At 37.3% G+C, this 19,860-nt stretch overlaps 1 protein-coding gene across 2 annotated transcripts in view; it reads left to right on the top strand.

Annotated features, from left to right (window-relative positions):
• The window catches only part of pbx1a (pre-B-cell leukemia homeobox 1a), an 84,326-nt gene extending 71,860 nt beyond the window's left edge, over positions 1 to 12,466 (top strand). Inside the window, exons 6-9 of one of the 2 annotated variants that reach the window (XM_041804004.1) lie at positions 1,585 to 1,744; positions 2,614 to 2,726; positions 5,629 to 5,718; positions 10,174 to 12,466. In XM_041804004.1, coding sequence (XP_041659938.1) covers positions 1,585 to 1,744; positions 2,614 to 2,726; positions 5,629 to 5,718; positions 10,174 to 10,266 — 456 coding nt within the window. In that variant the 3' untranslated portion in view covers positions 10,267 to 12,466. The remainder of the gene's footprint in view (positions 1 to 1,584; positions 1,745 to 2,613; positions 2,727 to 5,628; positions 5,719 to 10,173) is intronic. The other variant, XM_041804005.1, reaches the window with a different exon arrangement.
• Positions 12,467 to 19,860: the final 7,394 nt, after the last annotated feature.

Here is a 19,860-nt window from a genome sequence, read left to right on the forward strand (position 1 = left end):
GTAAAAATGTGACAGGTAGAACTTTCATCCAATCACCCTCCAAGGTTTTTTTCAAAGGCTCTGCCCTTTCCCAAACACTGTCTATGAAAGGTTTACCAGATGGATGGCGTGTCAGGTTAGTCACCTGTTGGACAAATTATAATTTGCTTTTTATGGTCAAACATTAAAGAAACAGTCAGAAGTGTGGAAGTCTTTGGAAAGGACCAGCAACATGCAGTTTATAGATATGATCCTGTTACAAAAGCTATTTAAACCCTTAAAAATCAGAGGGCCCAAAGACAAGCTTTTTAAAAATTAATATTCAGTTACTTACAAAATGTAAATAAAAAATGTTATACACCACAAGAGCGTTTTGGTGACTCTTTGCATGTTAATCCTCCGTAAGTGCTTGAATGGCCAAGGGGGCAAAATAATGAACATTTTTAGATGATTTCAAATTGTACATTTTACCAATTTTTTATAAAAGATATAAATGCATAAAGTTTGTTAGATTCAAAATAAAAACATGGTCGTTTGGTGAGATTCATGCTGAAATCAAAGTTAAGTTTTTTAAATCCTTGAGATGTTAGCCTGTATATGACTATTCTTGAATGTACAATGGTGTCTTCAACTATGCTTCAACCACTTTCAGGTACAGTGGGGGCCCATGGTCTCTGGCCCCTTTATTTTGGGGGTCTGAAAAGTTTGTTAACCCCTGTCTGAATCAAATAAACTGTCAATTGAAACATCTGTAATTGTAGAATCTGTTACAAAACATTGCTTTATAATCATTGAAAACACTGGCTGCACACTGGATTTGGTTTGGTTTTTCAGAAATCCTAGTCAAAGTTTTCCTTGGGGCGACTGTGACTTAGTAGGTAGAGTTGGTTGTCCTGCAATCAGAAGACTGTGGGTTCCAACCCCAACTCCTGTAGTCACATGTTGATGTGTCCTTGGGCAAGGCACTTAACCACAATTTGCTCCTTCTCCTTCGAATTTGGGTGGGATTAGCTAGTCCTGATGGCCAGTTCTCTATAGCAACCTCTTCCATCGGTGTATGTCTGTGGAGTAAATGGTGTGAATGGGTAGGCTTTAAGTTGTCACATGACTAGGAAAGCTCTTTTACAAGCTCAAGTCCATTTACATATACAAGTCCATTTACTTGGGACTCTGTTTGGGCTTCAGCCTCATTTTTCTGAATGTATTGTAATAGTGTCTATCCACAAAGACAGTGTGTATGTTAGATATCGCTAAGACAGAAAGATAAGAAAAGTTATCTGAACAAGAGCATCTGAGAGATAGAAGTATTTTATACATGAGTAAACTGAAGAGAACACTAGAACACTATTGATGAACTCTGGCGTTACGAATATAAAGCACTTCTTTCCTAATCATTGACATCTGCACACAAAATTTTAAAAGCACTATTTTATAGCTTTGATAATTTGCAAAGGAATGTTAAAAGTTGAATAGCCTATAGAAGTCATAAAAAGGTTTTAATAAAATGGTACCAAACTTTGTTTCTTTCATTGGCGTTTTAACATTGGTGTTGTCCTAAATGTATTTTAATACAGCTTCTGTGTCTCCTCATTACTATTGGAACAGGTATCAAACTGGTTTGGGAACAAAAGAATCCGATACAAGAAAAATATTGGCAAGTTCCAAGAAGAGGCCAACATGTATGCAGCGAGGACCGCGGTCAACGCCACCAGTGTGTCGGCTCACGGCAGCCAGGCCAACTCGCCGTCAACTCCCAACTCAGCAGGTGAGCACTCTACAAACTCAATCTAGCATGTGCAGTATTAGAAAAAGAAACTCTTAATGTAGAAGACTTAAAAATATCCTTTCAGCAGAGCATAAACAGATGGAGGCACACTTATGTCTGTTACATGAGCCTATACTTAAGAATCCAGTCTCTGGTTGGTTCAGACTAACAGCCCATCTTCTCCTTAACTAACCCATGAATATGTGGCTCCTCTTTTCCTTCTCTTCCTTTTCCGTCTGACTCTCTCACTCATTTTCTCTCTCGGTCTCTGTTATTGACCTCTTGGTCTCGTGGACGTTAATTTTTTCCTGCCTCCTGTCCGGTTGACCTTGTGCATGCCATTAAGCTGCTGAGAGGGCACGCCGAGTCTTCTGTCATATAGAGACGTCGCCACTGTATTGGATTAGGACCGGGTGTTGAAATCAAGTTACGCCATGGTTCTCTTTACATCTGGGGAGCTGGGCTCCATTAAAGGACGAAGACGATTCTTTGGGTCTTCCTGCAGATCAATTATGACTTCCTTAATGAAACACTAGCAGCACGGACATTTAACAGCAACACAATCCATAAAGCTTGTTTAAACTGGACTTAAACAGTTTTATGATGATTATCTGTCTCATGGTTCTTGTTGGAGGATTTTTCCTTTGAAATTATGCTTCAGTGACGTTTTAATGTGCACCTACTGCATCTGAAGAGTGTAGAATTGCAGAAAAAGCCTTCTTTTGCCTTCCTGAACTAACACTTTTATGGACTTTTGCTTGTGCATGATCATTTTAACTCCTTTTTCCTCTTCCTCCCTGTCTTTGCTCTCTCTTCTCTTTGTCCTGCTCTCGCTCTCTTCCTTCCTCTCTGCCTCTGTTTATTCTCAGGTTCTGCTGGCTCTTTTAACATGTCAAACTCCGGAGACTTGTTCATGAGTGTTCAGTCCCTCAATGGGGACTCGTACCAAGGGGGGCAGGTTGGGGCCAACATACAATCCCAGGTGCGTTTACTGCAAAAGCAAAAAATTGAATTATCTCAAAAGTGCACATGAAATTGTTCAAGCACTGTCCAGTCTGGGTGTGCTGCTGTGACTTGACCTCCGCAGTGCAGCAGAGGTTATACTTAGCCTGGAGCTTCTCTTTAATGTGGAAGCTATTGTCAAGCTGCAGTTGAATAGACGACTGCAGACAGTTTTGGAAACGGTGCAACGCTCATCAGCGCTTCTGACAAGAGTTCACATAGCCACTGGTGAACGGCGGCTCCCTGACCTTGCCCCAGTGGACAGTGATGACCAGCACAGTGTTTCTGAGTGTTACAAATCTCACCACAGATTAAGGAATCACCACCCGCGGTGATGTTCTCCTCACTCTGCCAGCATTTCTCTATTCAGCCCCCTCCTCCTACTAAAACCGACCTGCTTTCCGTTCAGATCAGCTCTCCAAATGCTTTAGGTCGTTCATGAATATGCAAAAGAAAAAAAAACCCTTATAGGAAGTAAAGAGGTCTGCAAGGTCAGCCTTTAATTAGTGAAACTCGTGTTCCTTTTGAAAGGCGTGCTTTTTCTTCAGACACATCCTTGCTCTCAGGGCTTCACAATTAAAAGAAACTAAAAGAAAAAAGTTGGATTAAATTGGCCTCCTGAGCAGGGAGTTGTTATTTGTTGAGAAATCCATATGGCAGGTGTGTTTTCATGCATATCCGGGCGATCTGCTCCTCCAAAAGCTCCTAAGCAGCTTCCAGTGAATCCGTGAGGAGAATTCAATTGGCAGCGCCTTTACAATAAATTAATGTAAGATGCAGTCTTAGTTAGGGTTAAGTTAACCTCCTGAGACCTGAGCTTTTGTTTGCATTGGGATAAGTAGGGTTTGAAAAGTTAAAACATCAACCTTGTCTTTGAACAGGAATTTCTTGGTATTTAAATTTCCAAAATCCAAACAATTTCAAAGAAATTGCCTAAAATTTATGTGAAAATTCTTCAACACATATATTTTTTAGATTTATTTTAAGGCTTCTTGTGCCTTTGTGTAGAGAGAAGAGGGCAAAGAATGGAGTCAGAAACAGAGATGAGAGAATGGGGAGCAACTTGTGGGAAAGTAACTACAAGCCAGACTTGAACCCAGGCCATCGCGTGCATGGAGCGCCCTAACCAATACCCCCAAATTATAAATCCAGTTCCCAAAAATCTACAATTATATTTCCCAGATTCCCATGGAAATACCAAAAAATCAGTTTTGAAACTTTACAAACATATAAGCAAATTTTCCCAAAATTCAACATAAATTACTTAAACTTGGAAAATTCAGACAAATCCTCAACATTCCAGTAAAAAAAATCCCCTGAAAATTCCCCAAATATTAATGAAAATTCACCCTAAAATTTCTTAGCAAACCTTAAAAAAAGCCTACATTCTCAAATTCAATGAAAATTACAGCAACATCTGAAAAAATTTCCTGGAATTTCCAAAGGTCAACCCCACCCCTAAATTTCCAATCCAAGTCCCTAAAGAATGCAATCACATTTCCCAAATTCACATAAAAATGTATAAAAAAATTTTCCCCAAATCTTCCAGTGAAACTCTTGACAAACATATCCCCTAAATTTTGACAAAAATATTTGATGATTTCCAAACAAATTCCCTAAAATGTCCAAACAGCGAATTATCCCAATATTTCAAGCTAATAACTTAAACTTCTATGGAAATCCCACTGAGAGTTATCCTAAACACAATCAATAAGAAGAATCGAGTATTATGCTCTGAGAAAGCCAGAATGTAATGTCGTCATAAATGCAGGGTTTTAGGAGTTTAAAGCCCCTATGAGTCACTTAAAGCTTCTTGTTTGCTGATTTTGTCCTGTAAATGTAAGGGTCACGTTCTTTAAACTGTAAAATGTATCACTCAACACAGATTTTATCCGGGGAAAAGTCAGAAATAGCTGTTTTAGTAGTTTGATGCAGCTCAGTTTGTCTGACACCTACCCCACGTTGACGGTTTTCTGAATAAATATTAACTAAAAGACTTTATGCAGATGATTTTGTTTGTTTTTGTAGTTTAAAACAAGGTATTTGTTTGAATCCCAGGCTGTTGCATAACTTGCTAAAATATTCTCACAGGAGCTTTAAAGTTGTTGAAATTTTTGACACTTTTTTATTTCTACGTAATTCAAAATTTTCAGTCTCGGTTTTTATTTAAAGATAGTCTTTAAAGTACACAAATATCCTATCTTTAGTCACATTTTAATCCAAAACAGCTGTAAGAGAAAGACACAGAGCGTTGTTGAAACTGTGTCAATTTTGGACAACTTTCTGTATTGAAGTAGTGCTATGTATTTAAACAGTATGTGCAGAAGTTTTCCTGCACTTTTTTGCTATGAAAAACAATAAAATTGCACTATTAGACACCTAGGGTTTCTTTCTTTGTTGCCAGTGGTTGAATCACAGCTGATTTTTTTTTTTTCATCATTTCTAAGATTTCTGGCATGATGAGAACCCTACTACATATTTTTATAAGCAGTAATTTGGTTACTTAAAATGAAACATTTCTCTGGGTATTTTTGCCTTAAAAGAATGTCTGTTTATCTTTATATACAGTGAAAATGGGTAGTTTATAACAACATGAGAATGCTGTTGTACTATAAAGTATCACTGTCTGATTTTCTCTGTTATTGACACACAGGTGCACAGGTCACTTTGTGATCTTTTACATGTGTTTTTATCTTTTTCTAACCTCTGTTATCAAGCCTGTAATAGCAGCCAAATCATCCTGATTCACTGTTGGTAACCTTTTCCTGTTTATGCTACCTTTTCACTATCACACTGACCTTTCCTTGTGCCTGGCTGTCTTTGTTATTCCGAGCTTTTGTCTGACCAGGCCTCCTTTTGTCTGTGTGTCCCTGCTGTTCCAGGTGGATACCCTTCGCCATGTTATCAGCCAGACCGGAGGATACAGTGACAGCCTCGCAGCCAGCCAGATGTACAGTCCACAGGGCATCAACGTAAGACCTGTAAACAATCCTCTCCTGTCCTTTTCAACGTTGTCTGTGCTGTCTTATTTTGAAATGAGATAACTCTCCAGTTGCAGGATGTTGTTTAATTCTCTGCACACGCTGGGATGCCACTTAGCAGAGTTTGCCGAGGTTGGGCTGTTGTCCAGCCAGTCGCCCCCCCTCCCCCCTCCGCCCTCTGCTCCAGTCGTGCCCTAGGTGGCAGGCAATGAGGCAGCTACCAGGCTGAGTATCTGGACACGCTCCGAGTCTGTCGGAGGATATTAGTGTTAGCGAGACACCTGCAGTCGACAGCAACAAGGACACAGGTGTCATCTTTCCTCCCAGTGCTGCTCTCACCGTGGCACCATAGGACAAATTAAACCTCCTGCCCCCTTCAAGAAAAAAAAGTTCCTCTGTTTGCTAATTCTTGAAATAACTCTTTAACTAGCCTGTCAAAGGCGGGGCCAGATTTCTAGGTCTCCTCGCTGGGCTGGGCTGGCAGGGCGGGACAGGCAAACACTGGAGGCAGTGCGTTAGCATGTAGATCTATAGCGACAGGCTGCACGGGGCTGAACAGAATCAATACGACAGTCACAGGGACAGAAAGAGCGGGGCTCTGGGCTAGCAGTCCAAGCACATTGGTCAGATCATTCATCCACAGGAACAGCAGCACTGACAGCCCAGCCTGCAACACCCTTCGTGCTAAAATAAGTACACTGAGGCATCAAGCCAGTCTCAACATTTAGCAGACTCATCTACACATACAGTATGTTCTCAAAATAAAGAAACAAGTTCAAACTAAAAAGAGTCTTCATGAAATGTTGAAGAAGTTTGGGATTGACTTTAAACCAAAATAACTAAAGTAGTTCACAAGTCACACAGCAAAGCAAAAAATAATATGAAGATGGCAAAATGTTAAGAAGTCAGTAAGTTGTTTTATAAACTTGACACTTCACTGAAAGTGTTTAAAGATATTTTAAGACTCTTTAAACTAGGGATGCAGTGAACAATAGAGCAATATTTTGTCCCGTTGATTGAAAGTTTGGCATTCACCACTTGCACCCGCATGAAAGATAAATATCACTGAGGTGAGTAAGCCTTACACTTTTAGCAGAGGTGGTATTAAAAATAATTATATACTTTATGTCTTATTTATTTATTCATTCATTTATTTGGAGATCAAAAAGGATTTTGTAAGGAGAAACAAAGTGATGACCCTGTTTATTTTTTAAATTATTATTTTTATATATATTAGCTGTCTCATTTTGCCTTTTATGGACCATTTTTGCAATTAATTTAAATTATTATTAAACAGTACTACTTTTGTATAATAATTTAAATCATTATACTTTTGTATAATGATTTGAATTATTATAAAAAAGTAGTACTGTTTTTGGTAGGATAATCATTAAAAAAAAAAAAAAAAAAACATAAGTTTGATAAAATACTGGAATCAGAACTCCATGGGCTGAATCAGTGGTTCCCAAAGTGCCGGTGCGGACCCTTCCAGAGGGTCACAAGACACCAAATGGAGTGATGCATTTTATTTACTTGTTTATTTATTTGTTCAAGCACACATTGGAATACATGGTTCATTTAAAAACAAATGAATAAAAAAGAAATTTGTGTGAGGGTGTGATAGAAGGCTACAGCAGGCTTACATAGAATCACCAAAGCTTACTTTACTTTAAATACAAACAGAGAGGTTACAAAAATAGAACAGTGAACATGTTTAGGAACAATAAATGATTGAAAAGCTCTTACAGAGATGGATAATGGTCCGATTTATGTTTCAACATTGAAGTGTTTCTAAGTCTTCTTTTATACTCCGTCAATAGCATAAAGGGATTAATCAAATGTGCATATTCATTCCATAATATAACTCCATGATACTTGACTGAGAATTGACAGAGCGATGGTTTATACATGTTTTGACTTCTCAAAAACAAAGAATCATTTAGAATGATTTCTAATAGTACATTTTAACCATTATTATAAATTTTATATACCCAAAATGAATTCAATGCCAGAGATTTTAGGCTGCTGCGTTCTTTTCTGTTGAACTTATTCTAGTGTAAGGTAAGACTTTTTAGTGAGTGTGCTCAGCTGTTTTATTTAACCTAAATCTAACCAGGTTAGTGTCCCTTTGAGAGCAGAAAATCAAACAGCTCACAGTCAAGTTTCAGAAAAGAGGAAGTAAAATATTGTGCAGCAACGATAAAAAGTGACAGTTTATAGTAAATTATATCTCAGTTCAAGTAAAAGAGCCTCTAAGACACACTCAAACAATTATATAACTTTATTAAAAGATACAGTTTAAATGAAAATTGAACATTTCAATAAAGCTTCTGAATAAGAAGTTGACATCTGTATTTATTTTTATTATCATTTAGCCCAGATGAGTTTTTTTCTCTCTGAGTTCCTCTAACTGATCTCTCGTAGTTCACCTCTTTATCCTTGAACAGCAATTATGAGCCTCAAATTGCTGGTGGGTGTTTCCTCCCTCAAAGAGTGGAAATGTTTTTTCTCTCCCTCTCTCCTCTGAATAAGATGACAGACAGTCTTTACACTAAATAACAGGGTTTGGAAATAAGAGGCTGCCAAAGCACGTTCCCTGCTCTCACCAACAGCCGCAAAATGGCAATTAATGTCTTTAATGGTCTTTAGTCATTTTTTAGATTGTGATAATTTATTCTTTTATCAGCCATCTCAGGGGTAAATTCGGGGATATATGAAAGGTCTTTGTGTTCTGGTTTATCTCCTCTGTTGATCTCACACAGTGTTAGGTGATTTAAGTTCAGTTTTTAACAGTAAAGTAACTGCTGGATGGACATCACTACTGTTTAAAGGTACAAAGTGTAGAATTTTTGCTCTGAAATATCAGGGCCACTGTTGGTTGATGGATTTAAAAATTAATGCTTCTTTTTATTTTATATTTATGTATTTTAGTTGAGTGCTTACATTACCTCAAATATTTCCAACCTTTGTCAAAGCCAGAGAAATCCTTAATCTTTATACAGCAAGTGTGACAGTCTGTGTCTTGTCATGACTGCCACTTTGGCCGATCCACCTAAGCAGACATCAAATGTTTATCATTGCCACTGTAAATGCTGTATGATACATGAAAGACTTCTACATAAGAAGTGCTGCTGGAAGCTGCTGTTCTGTTGCTGTATCTCAGTCATGTTTTGTATTGCTGGCTTAGGACAGATTAGGATTATTCTCTGCCTTCAGCTGCACTTTTATGTTGCCCAAGCTCCTACCATAACACAGAAGTCCAACACCTCCCCCATTCTCTCCGGTAATGCTGTTGCCCCACAAGACATTTCCAAGTCTCCACCTGCAGAGCTTGTGCTCATTATACTTAAAGTAACTTGAATGATGTTTATTCTACAGAGCAGTTCTTTTTTAGTGATTGTTTGTTTTTTATGTGATTTAATGCCATAATGAAAAGTATAGCCTAGTCCTTAAAGCCCCTGTGAGGACCATCAGTTTTGTTGATTTTGGTGCCCCTTGTGGACAAAGTAGAGCATCTTATTTCATTGTACATGTGTAAGTGGTATTTTTCTTTCTTGCTGTTTTTTTTAAGAAGAAAACTTTTACTTAGAAGAATCTTTATGGTTAAAAAAGGCTTTTTAATCAGTTTTCTGTGAGCAGAGGGATAAAAGTACACAAGGATTGTACTCAAGTAAAAATACAGTCAAATTTACATTATTTATTTAACGTTTACTTCAAGTGCTAAGTACTGATTATCTACTGAGGAGTTGTACAGTAAAATATAATTTTTGCTTATTGGCAAGAACAGCAAGAAAATAGATCAAGGGACCCCCTCAAAAACGAGATGCTGCATCTCAAGGGGCTATCCTAAATAAATTGAAATTGAAATTGAAATCTCCAGACAGGTTATTTAGGTAAAGTCTCACCTCTGTTATAATGTTAAATATACAGCAAAATTTATAGTGTTAATGAAACTCAATAATAGATAATTAAACACTTTAAAAGTGTCTATATTGGTCCAGATCATCAAACTACACTTTTGAAGGGTTATATGTTTTACAGAATGCCAGAGCTGCAGTGACTCTTTAACATCTGTAGCAAGTTGGGTCTCCTAGAAAGAAAAAATCAGAGTCAAGGAAATGTAAAATGATAAATTTTCAAAACTGTAAGACTGCCAGATCAAGCTATAATCATGCTTCACATGCGTTGTCTGGCATCAGCATTACACCTACTCCTCTGCAGAGATGTCAGGCAATATAATAAAGGTGTAGAAATGATCTGTCGTCTTCCTGATGGATTCTTTTGTTTTTGTAGGTCATGAAGGGGCATCACTATTAATTTTACTCTTTTTTTCATAACCAGCTCAAAAGTCCTCACAGTGACTTACAGAAAAACATTTGCAAACATTGTAGCATAAAGTGAAAGGTTTTAACATGATGCTAATATTTGCCTGTCTTCTTCCCACAGACAAACGGTGGCTGGCAAGATGCTCCGACTCCTTCGTCAGTGACATCGCCCACAGAAGGACCCGGGAGCGTTCATTCGGATACTTCCAACTGAATATATCCATCTCCACACCTCATCAACACATTAAAACATGAACTGACCTTCTTATTCACAGTATTAAACAAAGGAATTTACTGACCCACAGTTTGGAGAGGTACTGTGAAATCCTAACCAGAAAAAAGAAATGTTTCCTCTGCGTATAATGTTGGACATTTGAGATACAAAGAAAAAGTTTGACAATAAAACTCCAAAAATACCACAATCAATAAAGACGTTTGTACAGATTTCACTTATATTCAGAGGGCTGGGGTTACTTCTTCGCTCATAATGTTTTCACTCATAATGTTGAAATGTTATAACGTAAAGAAATCCAATCATTGGTTTTAATGGAAAATACTTCATTCTACCTCTCAGCCACTAAAAAAGTAGGAAAAATATGTCAGTGACCATTATTTGTTTTGTAAAAATGAAATTTTTGTCTTTGCCAGCAGGAGGCACATCTTCTTACTTACATTTTGTTGTCTCTCACCTATTCTATGGTACGCCATTTAGACTTAAATATTGCTCAGTTGTTTACAATGTGTGCTTGATAAAAGTATGTTCATCTTCCCCCGCTGTCTCCGACGAGTCGAAACAGAGGAGATTTGACCTCTAAGGTAACCCTGTGAAGTATGTTATCTGTAAAACAATAAAGAAATACTTGTCATCAAAATGGACAAGCTTCACATCATTTATTAATATCAGTTATCGATCTAAAATTAGCTACTCCTATCTCTGCTGTTTTTGGTTCTGCAGCTTGTTGGTAGAGTTACACTATAGGATTCATCAAATGCAAACTTCATATATAAACTTTTGCCTTTAACTGTTCTTATTTATTTTTTTCTTTTTGATTCTTTAATTTTCTACTCAGCTCCTAAGGCTACACATGCAAAAAAATAATTTAGATGCAAAAGCAAACCTATCCCTTGTGCACTACAAACTATACTGTAATCATGAAGTTGTCCATGCTCAAGAGAAACTGTTGCATGCAAAATTTCTCACTATCACCAGAGAGTTTCCGCTGCTACTTTTTCTCGTTGGTGAACTTAATGTTTATCTAGCCATCTCTGTCTGAGCCCTTACAGGCAATGAGAAGAAGTTGATTTATGTGTTAGTATGATTAAAAATAAATAAATAAATAAAAGACTTTTAAAATGCATGTAAACATGTTAGTCTGACTGAAATTGGACTAAATAAAACGTTTCATAGTTGGACTAACACACCTCTGACAGTGCAGTCAGAGATAAATCCACACTTCATTCACACGCACCTCAGTCAGACCAGACTGGACTGGGTGTTGTGCAGGTTTCACAGTTTTCATGCCAGCCTTTGTCCTGGAAGTCAATAAGCATGAAGGCTAACCATTGCAGAGGTTGCATTGTTGTCTGACTTCTAACTTCACTAAAAGCTAGAGGTATAGTGTGAATTGTATTTGTGCCAAAAGTAAAGCACAGAGTATGTGTGAAATGCTATCCATGCTTTCACCGTTCATCGGTCTATTGCTTGCCATCTTTTTAGCAGCTTGTTGCTGACTTGTAAGCATAGTCTACAGGAAGAAGGTTCATGGTAATTAGGGTTGCCAACTGCCCTGTATTAGCTTGGACATCCTGTATTTCAAACTAAATTTGTTTGTCCTGAGCCAGGCACCCCTTGTCCCATATGTGGATATTACTTATGTGCAAACACCAAACCATCATCAATCATCTCACATACCGTTCATCTCTGACGCCTTATATCTCAGAACAGAGATACACGCTCAAACTTTGGCAACTTAAGATTAAGGCAGTGGTTAAGATCCCAAAAGCTAAAAACTGACCTTAAAAATCTGACTTCCAAATGTTGAACAGGAAGAAATCTCTTCCTCCATGAAAACATTCTAACACAGCAAGCGTAGCTTTCATAGCTCTGTTAGCTGCATAAGCTAAGCAGCTAACAGAGCTATGTAGCTCAAGCTAAGCTCACAAAGCGTCTCCGTAAGCTACGTATCTGTTATCTGTGTAGCTACGTTTACTAAAGGTCCCAATGCTAAAGCTAACTTAGCTATAGATAACATAGCTAAAGTAGTTAAAGCTAGGCTCTCAAAGCAGCTGTGTAAGCAATGTAGATGTTTTCTATGTCGCTATGTTAGCTTAAGCTAGTTTTCTAAAGCTCACATTCCTGAAGTTAACATAGCTACTCTGGCTTATGTAGTAATGTTAATTACATAGCTAGCATAGCTATGTTCGATTTAGCTGAGATAAAAAAGCCAAAGTGAACCACTTTTTGTGTAACTACTTCTAAAACAGGTCTATACATAATTCAATCCAGGATAAGACCTCTGACCTTTTTCTCTGTTTTATTTATCAAATATTACATAATCTGTAATGTTTTCAATGTGGTTATTTCATGAATGTAACTGCCAGACTTTGTTTATGAATAAAGTTGAATTTTCTAAAAAAAATTTAAAAATCTAAAGCTGGAAATCGTTTTACCTGCAAATTATGGCACTTGGTCTCTGAGATATACGGTGTCTCTGATGAATGGTCTGCAACAGTGGTTGTTAGAAATGTACTATCTGACACCAGACCTCTCTACTAGTATGTGGCACAAAATCATGAATAAAATATGGATAAACCTACCAGAAAAAAGAAAGACTACGCAGCTCCAACAAGGAATGGAATAAGACCTGGGTTAAGTGGCTATCTCAAAGGGGGCACATTGCCATGTACAATAAAAGAGGCTGACATCTTACCATCAAGAAATCAATTCTCCCACTGTGCATGATATAGACCAAATCGAGGGCCATAGACCAGTTAAATGGTCATATAGCTCGACTTTATTGTACATGTAAAGATACAGTGTGAGCTGGCACACTTGTGTGTGCGTAAAACATTTCTGTGAACACACAAAACCTCAGTGTGAGCATGAAAAACTTTTTCAAGTACTGGAAATTTCCTTGTGTTTAGTTTCTGGTGCACATGAGACTTTTTTCAGTCCATTTCCTTCCATGGGTTCTGTAATTTTTCAACAGTAAAACGGAAAAAAATATTTTTTTGCCAGTGAAACCAAAACAAAAATTTCAAAATAAGATTGTCATCATAAGCAGTAAAAACATAAACTCTTATAGCAAAAACATAATAGAATAATTTCATGTAATACTCATTTAAATCTCCAATGTCTGACATTCAGCTCTGCTGCTTGAAGAAATATCATTTTCTATCAGGAGGAAGTTGTCAAGAATGTCTGTAACAGAGTTTGTTTTTCAATATATGAACCACAGTCCACTTAAACATGGAAGTCATTATGTTGATACAGTTCAGAAATGCTTCAGGATGGAGCCACAGATCATCACCATGCTGCTGATCATGTTAAGAAGCCCCCACCCACAACCCTTTTTTTGTTTGCATTTACTTATTAATGCATAGATTATTCTGCTGGTCAGCTTTTGACACCCTAGATTTGACACCCTGATAAATGTGGATTCATGCTTTTGATTTTAACTATTAAGCACTTAAAAAGGGAAAAGACCATGTTTGAGAATGTGTTTTCTGAACAAGGTAACCTTGTTACACTTTTTGTTATGTGACCTTATTAGTTTTGTAATATTGTATATTTTACTTTTCTTCTTGTGATTTAGCTCAGAATGGCTCAACGTGTTCATGTAAATATGCTTTGTTGTGCTTGACTGCTTTGTTCCAAAAGTTTTTCAACATATTAAAAATAATTTCCTGATATAGCCAGAGCCTATATTACAACATTTTTATGTGGAGTTTACAAGAGAGCAAAGACTTTTTGTGTTTTTTTTTTAGCATCACATGAAGGCATCAATGGCACCACGGTGATCGCAGTTGCTGAAAGTCGACCAAGGTTAGTGACTGCCAGCAGACATCAAGCCTTTTATTGCTCTGCTGCGTGTGTGTCTCTGCCCTCCATTATGGCTCCTGTCCAACATATTAGTGTACATGCACTCAGACAAGCACTCAAAGAGGGAAAAAAAACAATTGAACACTGCACCAAAACTACGTTTGTGTAACAGAGAAGAGAAAGTGTCTGATAGAACAAAGAAGCAAAAGTTGCTCTAAGTCAGTTTTGTCAGGTTTTGAATGTGTTTTTATTATATTGAGGCAAATTTTACAGCTTTTGGAGAAGTACTTGAGCACTTCAACCCAAACCTGTTCATTTATAGTAAAATCATACAGTGTCTATAAAAAGTTTTTACTCCCTTGGATAATTTGCACTTTTATTGATGTTATAAATCAATTAGGGTCAATATAATTTGACCTTTATGACAAAAAAAACTCTTCAATTTCAAAGTGAAAACAGATTTTTACAATGCAATGTTAAACAAAAATATGTAATGTAGAATAAGTGGTTGCATAAATATTCACCCCCTTTAAAGTAACTGACCTAATTCAACAGAGGTCCAGCAAATTGGTGCTAGAAATCTCACAATTAGTGAAATGGGACTCATCTGAGTGCAGTAAATGTGTCTCAGTTGATTATAGTGTAAAGACATCTGTGTCTGGAAGGTCCAGTCACTGGTTAATCGGTACCCCTGGCTATCATTACACCATGAAGACAAAAGAACACTCCAAGCACCTCAGAGAAAAGATAAATGAAAAGTGTAAGTCAAGGGATGATACAAAAAGCAAATTCCAAGGCACTGAACAGCCCCAGCATCATGCTGTGGGTATGCATCTTGGCACCCAGCCCTGGAAGGCTTATAAGATAGTATTTTACAAAATATAGTAAAATCTTAGAGGCCATTTTTTTCAGTCTGCACAAAAACTACGGCTTGGGAGAAGATTTATTTTCCAGCAAGAAATAGTTTAAAGACAACAAGGTGAATGTTCTGGAGTGGCTAAGTTAAAGCCAAGACCTCGGCCCAAGAAAAACATTTTGTGGCTGGACATGAAAAGAACTGTTCACACCCAAGTCACCGTAAAACATGACAGAACTTGACCAGTTTTGCAAAGAGGGATGTGCAAGCCTGATTGAGATCCATCCACACAGTCTCAGTGCTGTGATTTCAGCCAAAGGTGCGTCTATTAAATACTGACTTGAGGTGGGTGAATATTTATGCAGTCTTGTATTTTACATTACATATTTTTGTTTTCTCTTTGAAATTAAAGTTTTTTTTTTTTGTATTTGGTTTTTTGTCAAAATGCCAAACCATATTGACTATGAATGATTTAAAACTAATAAAAGGATAAAACATCCAAGGTTTTGAATATTTTTTATCGCCAACTGTGAATCAAAAAAGGTTTGCAAACATAAAGTTGATTTGAAAATAAAAAAAAATCAAAGAAAACAAAGCTTTAACATTTTATTCTTAAGGGACTATTTAAGCTGCAGAGGGATTCCTGATTCACAGAAATGGTTGCAAACATAAAGATGAATAAAAAAATAAATAATTTCATTTCTTGCACTCTTCTTGGAGTGGAATTTTAGTACATCATAAAGTCTTGTTGTACTTTCATGTTTTTACTACATTTCATTTGAAATGTAAAGGCAAAAAGAAAAATCCAAGTTAAATGTTTTACCACTAAAGAAAAAACTAGCAAATAGCCTTGTATTTTGGTTATTTTGTGCCAGTAAAAAGATCAAAATGTAAAATTAAAGAAGTCAGATGTGAACGTCCTTGTGAGATACAGCAAACACCACAGCTGACACTATCTAGCTAGACAGTTACATGTCCAACAGAATTACTTTCACAGCAGCTGAATATTCATAATCGGCCAAACAACAGGGGCGAGGGGATGAGGGAGCAGTTGGCTGCAGAGTCTGCGGATGACAGCGGTCACAGGCCTTGACTGCTGAATGAGTGTGAAATGCTAAAACCAGACTGCTCCTCTGTGCCTGCAGGGCAGCGACAGAGCCAGGGCCTGCTCTCACCAACAAAAACAATCTGACAAGACTTCATCTGAAGGAAAAAAAAAACATCTACTGGCTTCTGTGCTCATGTTTCTCACAACATCTAAAGTGAAAACATCTTGTGGAATCAGTTGTGCAGAGAATGATGGCTGTTTCCTGACATTTTTGAGTGTGGTTTTTACACCTCAGGAGTGGTGACACCACGCAGACTGATTGAAATCTAATGTTGCTGTTGACATCTGCCTCCCCAGCTGTTATTACACCAATGTTTATAATTACAGCTGCAGTGGAAAAAGATAGGTGGGGGGCCCAGACACCTTGTCTTCCCCTCTCAGCCAGCCCAACACAATGCTCTAATGTGCAGTGACACAACAGCCTAGATCCTGCTGCTGCCAGCAGACAGACGCACTGACCACAAGCCCCTTTAAAATCCACTCATTTACACGCTGTCATACCCACAGATTATTATCAACACAGGATTTGATAGACAAAGGATCTGATTCTTCCACATAACATGCCTTATCTTTATTTGCTCTTGTTTTGGCCAAAACAATGAGACAGCAGGGTAGGTAAATCAGAAATGTCAGATGACATAATGATTTGATTAGAAGTGGAAGTGTAAGTACAGTCTTTATCCACAAGATGGCGATGTTGTGGCATTAGTTTTAAAAATATCCCTTTTAAGGACAAATCTTCATAATGTTTTACAGTTTCAATGTGGAAATGATCAGTTTTATTTTATCAATCAAACAAATCAAATTAAAAGTCTGTCATATTGTTAGTGTATGTGTGTATGGGGTTCACAGTGAAAATAATTTTATTTGCAATACATTTTCGTGTTCCTTTTGCAAAAATACAAATATGATTTGACACTGTACCTTATTATCTAACCCTTTCAGGTTCTTGAGCTGCTTTTCACCCCCTAACACCCCCTGTTATCCCCCTTTTACAACATTTTCCAGCCATATTTGCCACTTTTAACCCATTTTTGCTACTTGTAAACCCTTTTAACCACTTTTCCCTGCCCATTTATCCTCTTTTTAGGGGTTCTCAACATTTTCAGCCTGTGACCCCCAAATAAAGGCGCCAGAGATCGGGAACCCGACTGAAAGGGGTTGAATTCAGCCATGCACGTTAAAGAATAGGAGGGACTGCAGGTGGAAACTAGCATTTTTGCTAAAACCTGGCACATAAGATATTATCATTGTATGTGATTAATAGGGTTTTTTGTGCATTGTCTCTGATTAAATAAATAAATTCAAATTCAAATTCAAAATTCAAATGTGCAGACAAGGCCATCCATAAGGGGGTATAAAGGGGAGAGCTTTCTGGGGCCCAGCCAAACTGGGGGCCCATGGAGTTCAACAAAATCATGGTCTGTCGTAAAGTTAAGTTGTGGTATCCATATTTTATATTTAACCTGAAAAAATAACCTTTCTTATCAATGAATCAAATCTCTTTTTTAAATCATGTGTGTAGTATATGGGCTTCTTCAAAATGTAAACCTATTTTGTTTTAAAAAAAAATTGAAATGGGTTAAAAATGGTTAATAACAACAAAAAATGGTGGAAAAGGTGGTGACATTTGATCTTAAAAGTAGCAGGAAAATGGGTTACAGTGGCAAAAATGGGCATAAATGGGAAGAAAAATCAATATAAACTAGCAAAATAGTGCTAACTGAGAGAAAAAATAGGCAAATATTGGCCGGAATTGGTCAAACTGGCAAAAATGGGCATATCGGAGAGTTAAATGTGGTTAAAATGGGAAAATTTGGCATAAAAAGCAGTAAAATGGGGTTAATAGTGTCAAGTATGGGTCAACAGAGGCAAAATTTGGCTTATTTGGCAAGGATTGGTTTAGAAGTGGCAGAAACAGGCAGGAGAAAAAAAAGTAGTGGAAAGGGTTTAAATAACAAAAATAAGTGTTCAATGGCAAAAATGTGTTATAATTTGTGGGGGGAAAATGATGAAAACTGGTTAAGATTTAGCCAAATTGGTGTAAAGTGGCAACAGTGGAATTAAAAAAAAATTCTTATTTTTTTTTAGGGAATCTGGAGACCCCCTCTTAGTGTCTCGCGACCCCCAAGGGGATCCGGACCCCAAGGTTGAGAACCACTGGTCTAGGTCATGATCCTCAGAAGTCCACTCCTCATTTTATCATTCTCTTTTCATTGAACTTTGCATATGCGATGTTCTTACAAGTTTATATCAGGACTGATGTGTGTCATTTTGACGCCCTCTGCTGGGGCCTCTGCAAACTTGAATAAAGAACCCTGACTCTTACGGCCAGTCTGCAACATGTGGTTCCCATGGTGGGTTGTTTTGTAACCAGCTCCACTAAAATACTTTAAAATAAGATGGTAATAGTATTATTCATTTGTGTTATATGTTTGTGAGAATATCCAACATTTCTGTGATGATTTTGATTCAAAATTGTATAGTTTATGTGTGTTGTTATGCTTAGCAGCTATTGATCTCAGTGATGTTGCCTGTTAACCAGCTGAATTATCTGTTTCTATAATATTTTAATTTTAGGAGCTTACTACTACATGAGTGACTGGGAAAGATCTAATACGCCTCAGTTGTCAACAGGTACATTCACCAATGTAATTTGCAGGCTACATATTTTCGTCTCTTTGCACTATCCTGTCCCAGTGAAGTTGTTACAACTCAAGTGGTAGAGATACCTAATATGATAATATGCTTATTAGAATAAACAGCATCCTGCTGTGAAAAGTAAGCACTTATGGCTTCATCCTACAGTGCAAGAGAGGGACACAATAATGACACAAGTGCAGAAAAAGGCATGTAGGGTGACATCAGGTAAATTGAGCCACTGTTTTGGTTAATTGCTTAGGAAACTATGAAAAGCAATGTGTGACACTAGATTGTGTTTTTCTAGTTAATATGGACTGTTTTTAATATTTTTATGCTGAATTTATGTAATAAAATAAAATCATTTAGGTCTTACAGCGTTTGAAACATCAGCCCTCCCACATTTTTGAAATGATCAGTGTTGAGGTAAAATGGGCCACCTGATCAGCTAAAATGAGCCACTGAAATTCAGACCAAAACAGAGTCATTTCTGATAAAACAATCTGATTAACTTCAATTTTAACACACATAGAACACAATATATAATTATCCATTTAAAGAACTTTAGAATAGTTCATGAATAATGACATTGAAATGTTAAGAATAATTAACGAGCACTAGCAATTTTGGAAGTGTAATGTTGATGTGTGTGTGTGTGCGCGCTTTTGTCTGTCTGTGTGTGCATCTGTGTGGGTGTGTGTGTGTCTGTCTGTCTGTGTGTCTCTCTGTCTTTCTGTCCGTCTGTGTGTGTGTGTGTGTGTCTCTCTGTCTGTCTGTGTGTGTGTGTCTCTCTGTTTGTCTGACTGTCTGTCGGTCTGTGTGTGTGTGTCTGTGTATGTGTCTGTCTGTCTTTGTGTGTGTGTTTCTGTCTGTCTGACTGTCAGTTGGTCTGTCTGACTTCAGGAGGGATAAATAGAAGGAAAATGTGGAGAGGTGTGCAATATATGCTGTAACATATTCATGTATTCATATATTGTTTCTCTAAATATGAGGAACCATCAAAATATTTGCTAAAACTCAACTCTGAAGGTGGCTCATTTTAGCTGAAATGCATGGCTCAATTTACCTCAGTACATTCAGGTAAATTGAGCCACCATCAAAAAATGTTTTTTTCATAAAAAAAAAGTCAGCTAAGCAAAAATGTGGCATCATATCTGATGAA

This window comes from Cheilinus undulatus, linkage group 13 (genome assembly GCF_018320785.1).
Source record: "Cheilinus undulatus linkage group 13, ASM1832078v1, whole genome shotgun sequence".
In the NCBI taxonomy this organism is placed as follows: Eukaryota; Metazoa; Chordata; class Actinopteri; order Labriformes; family Labridae; genus Cheilinus; species Cheilinus undulatus.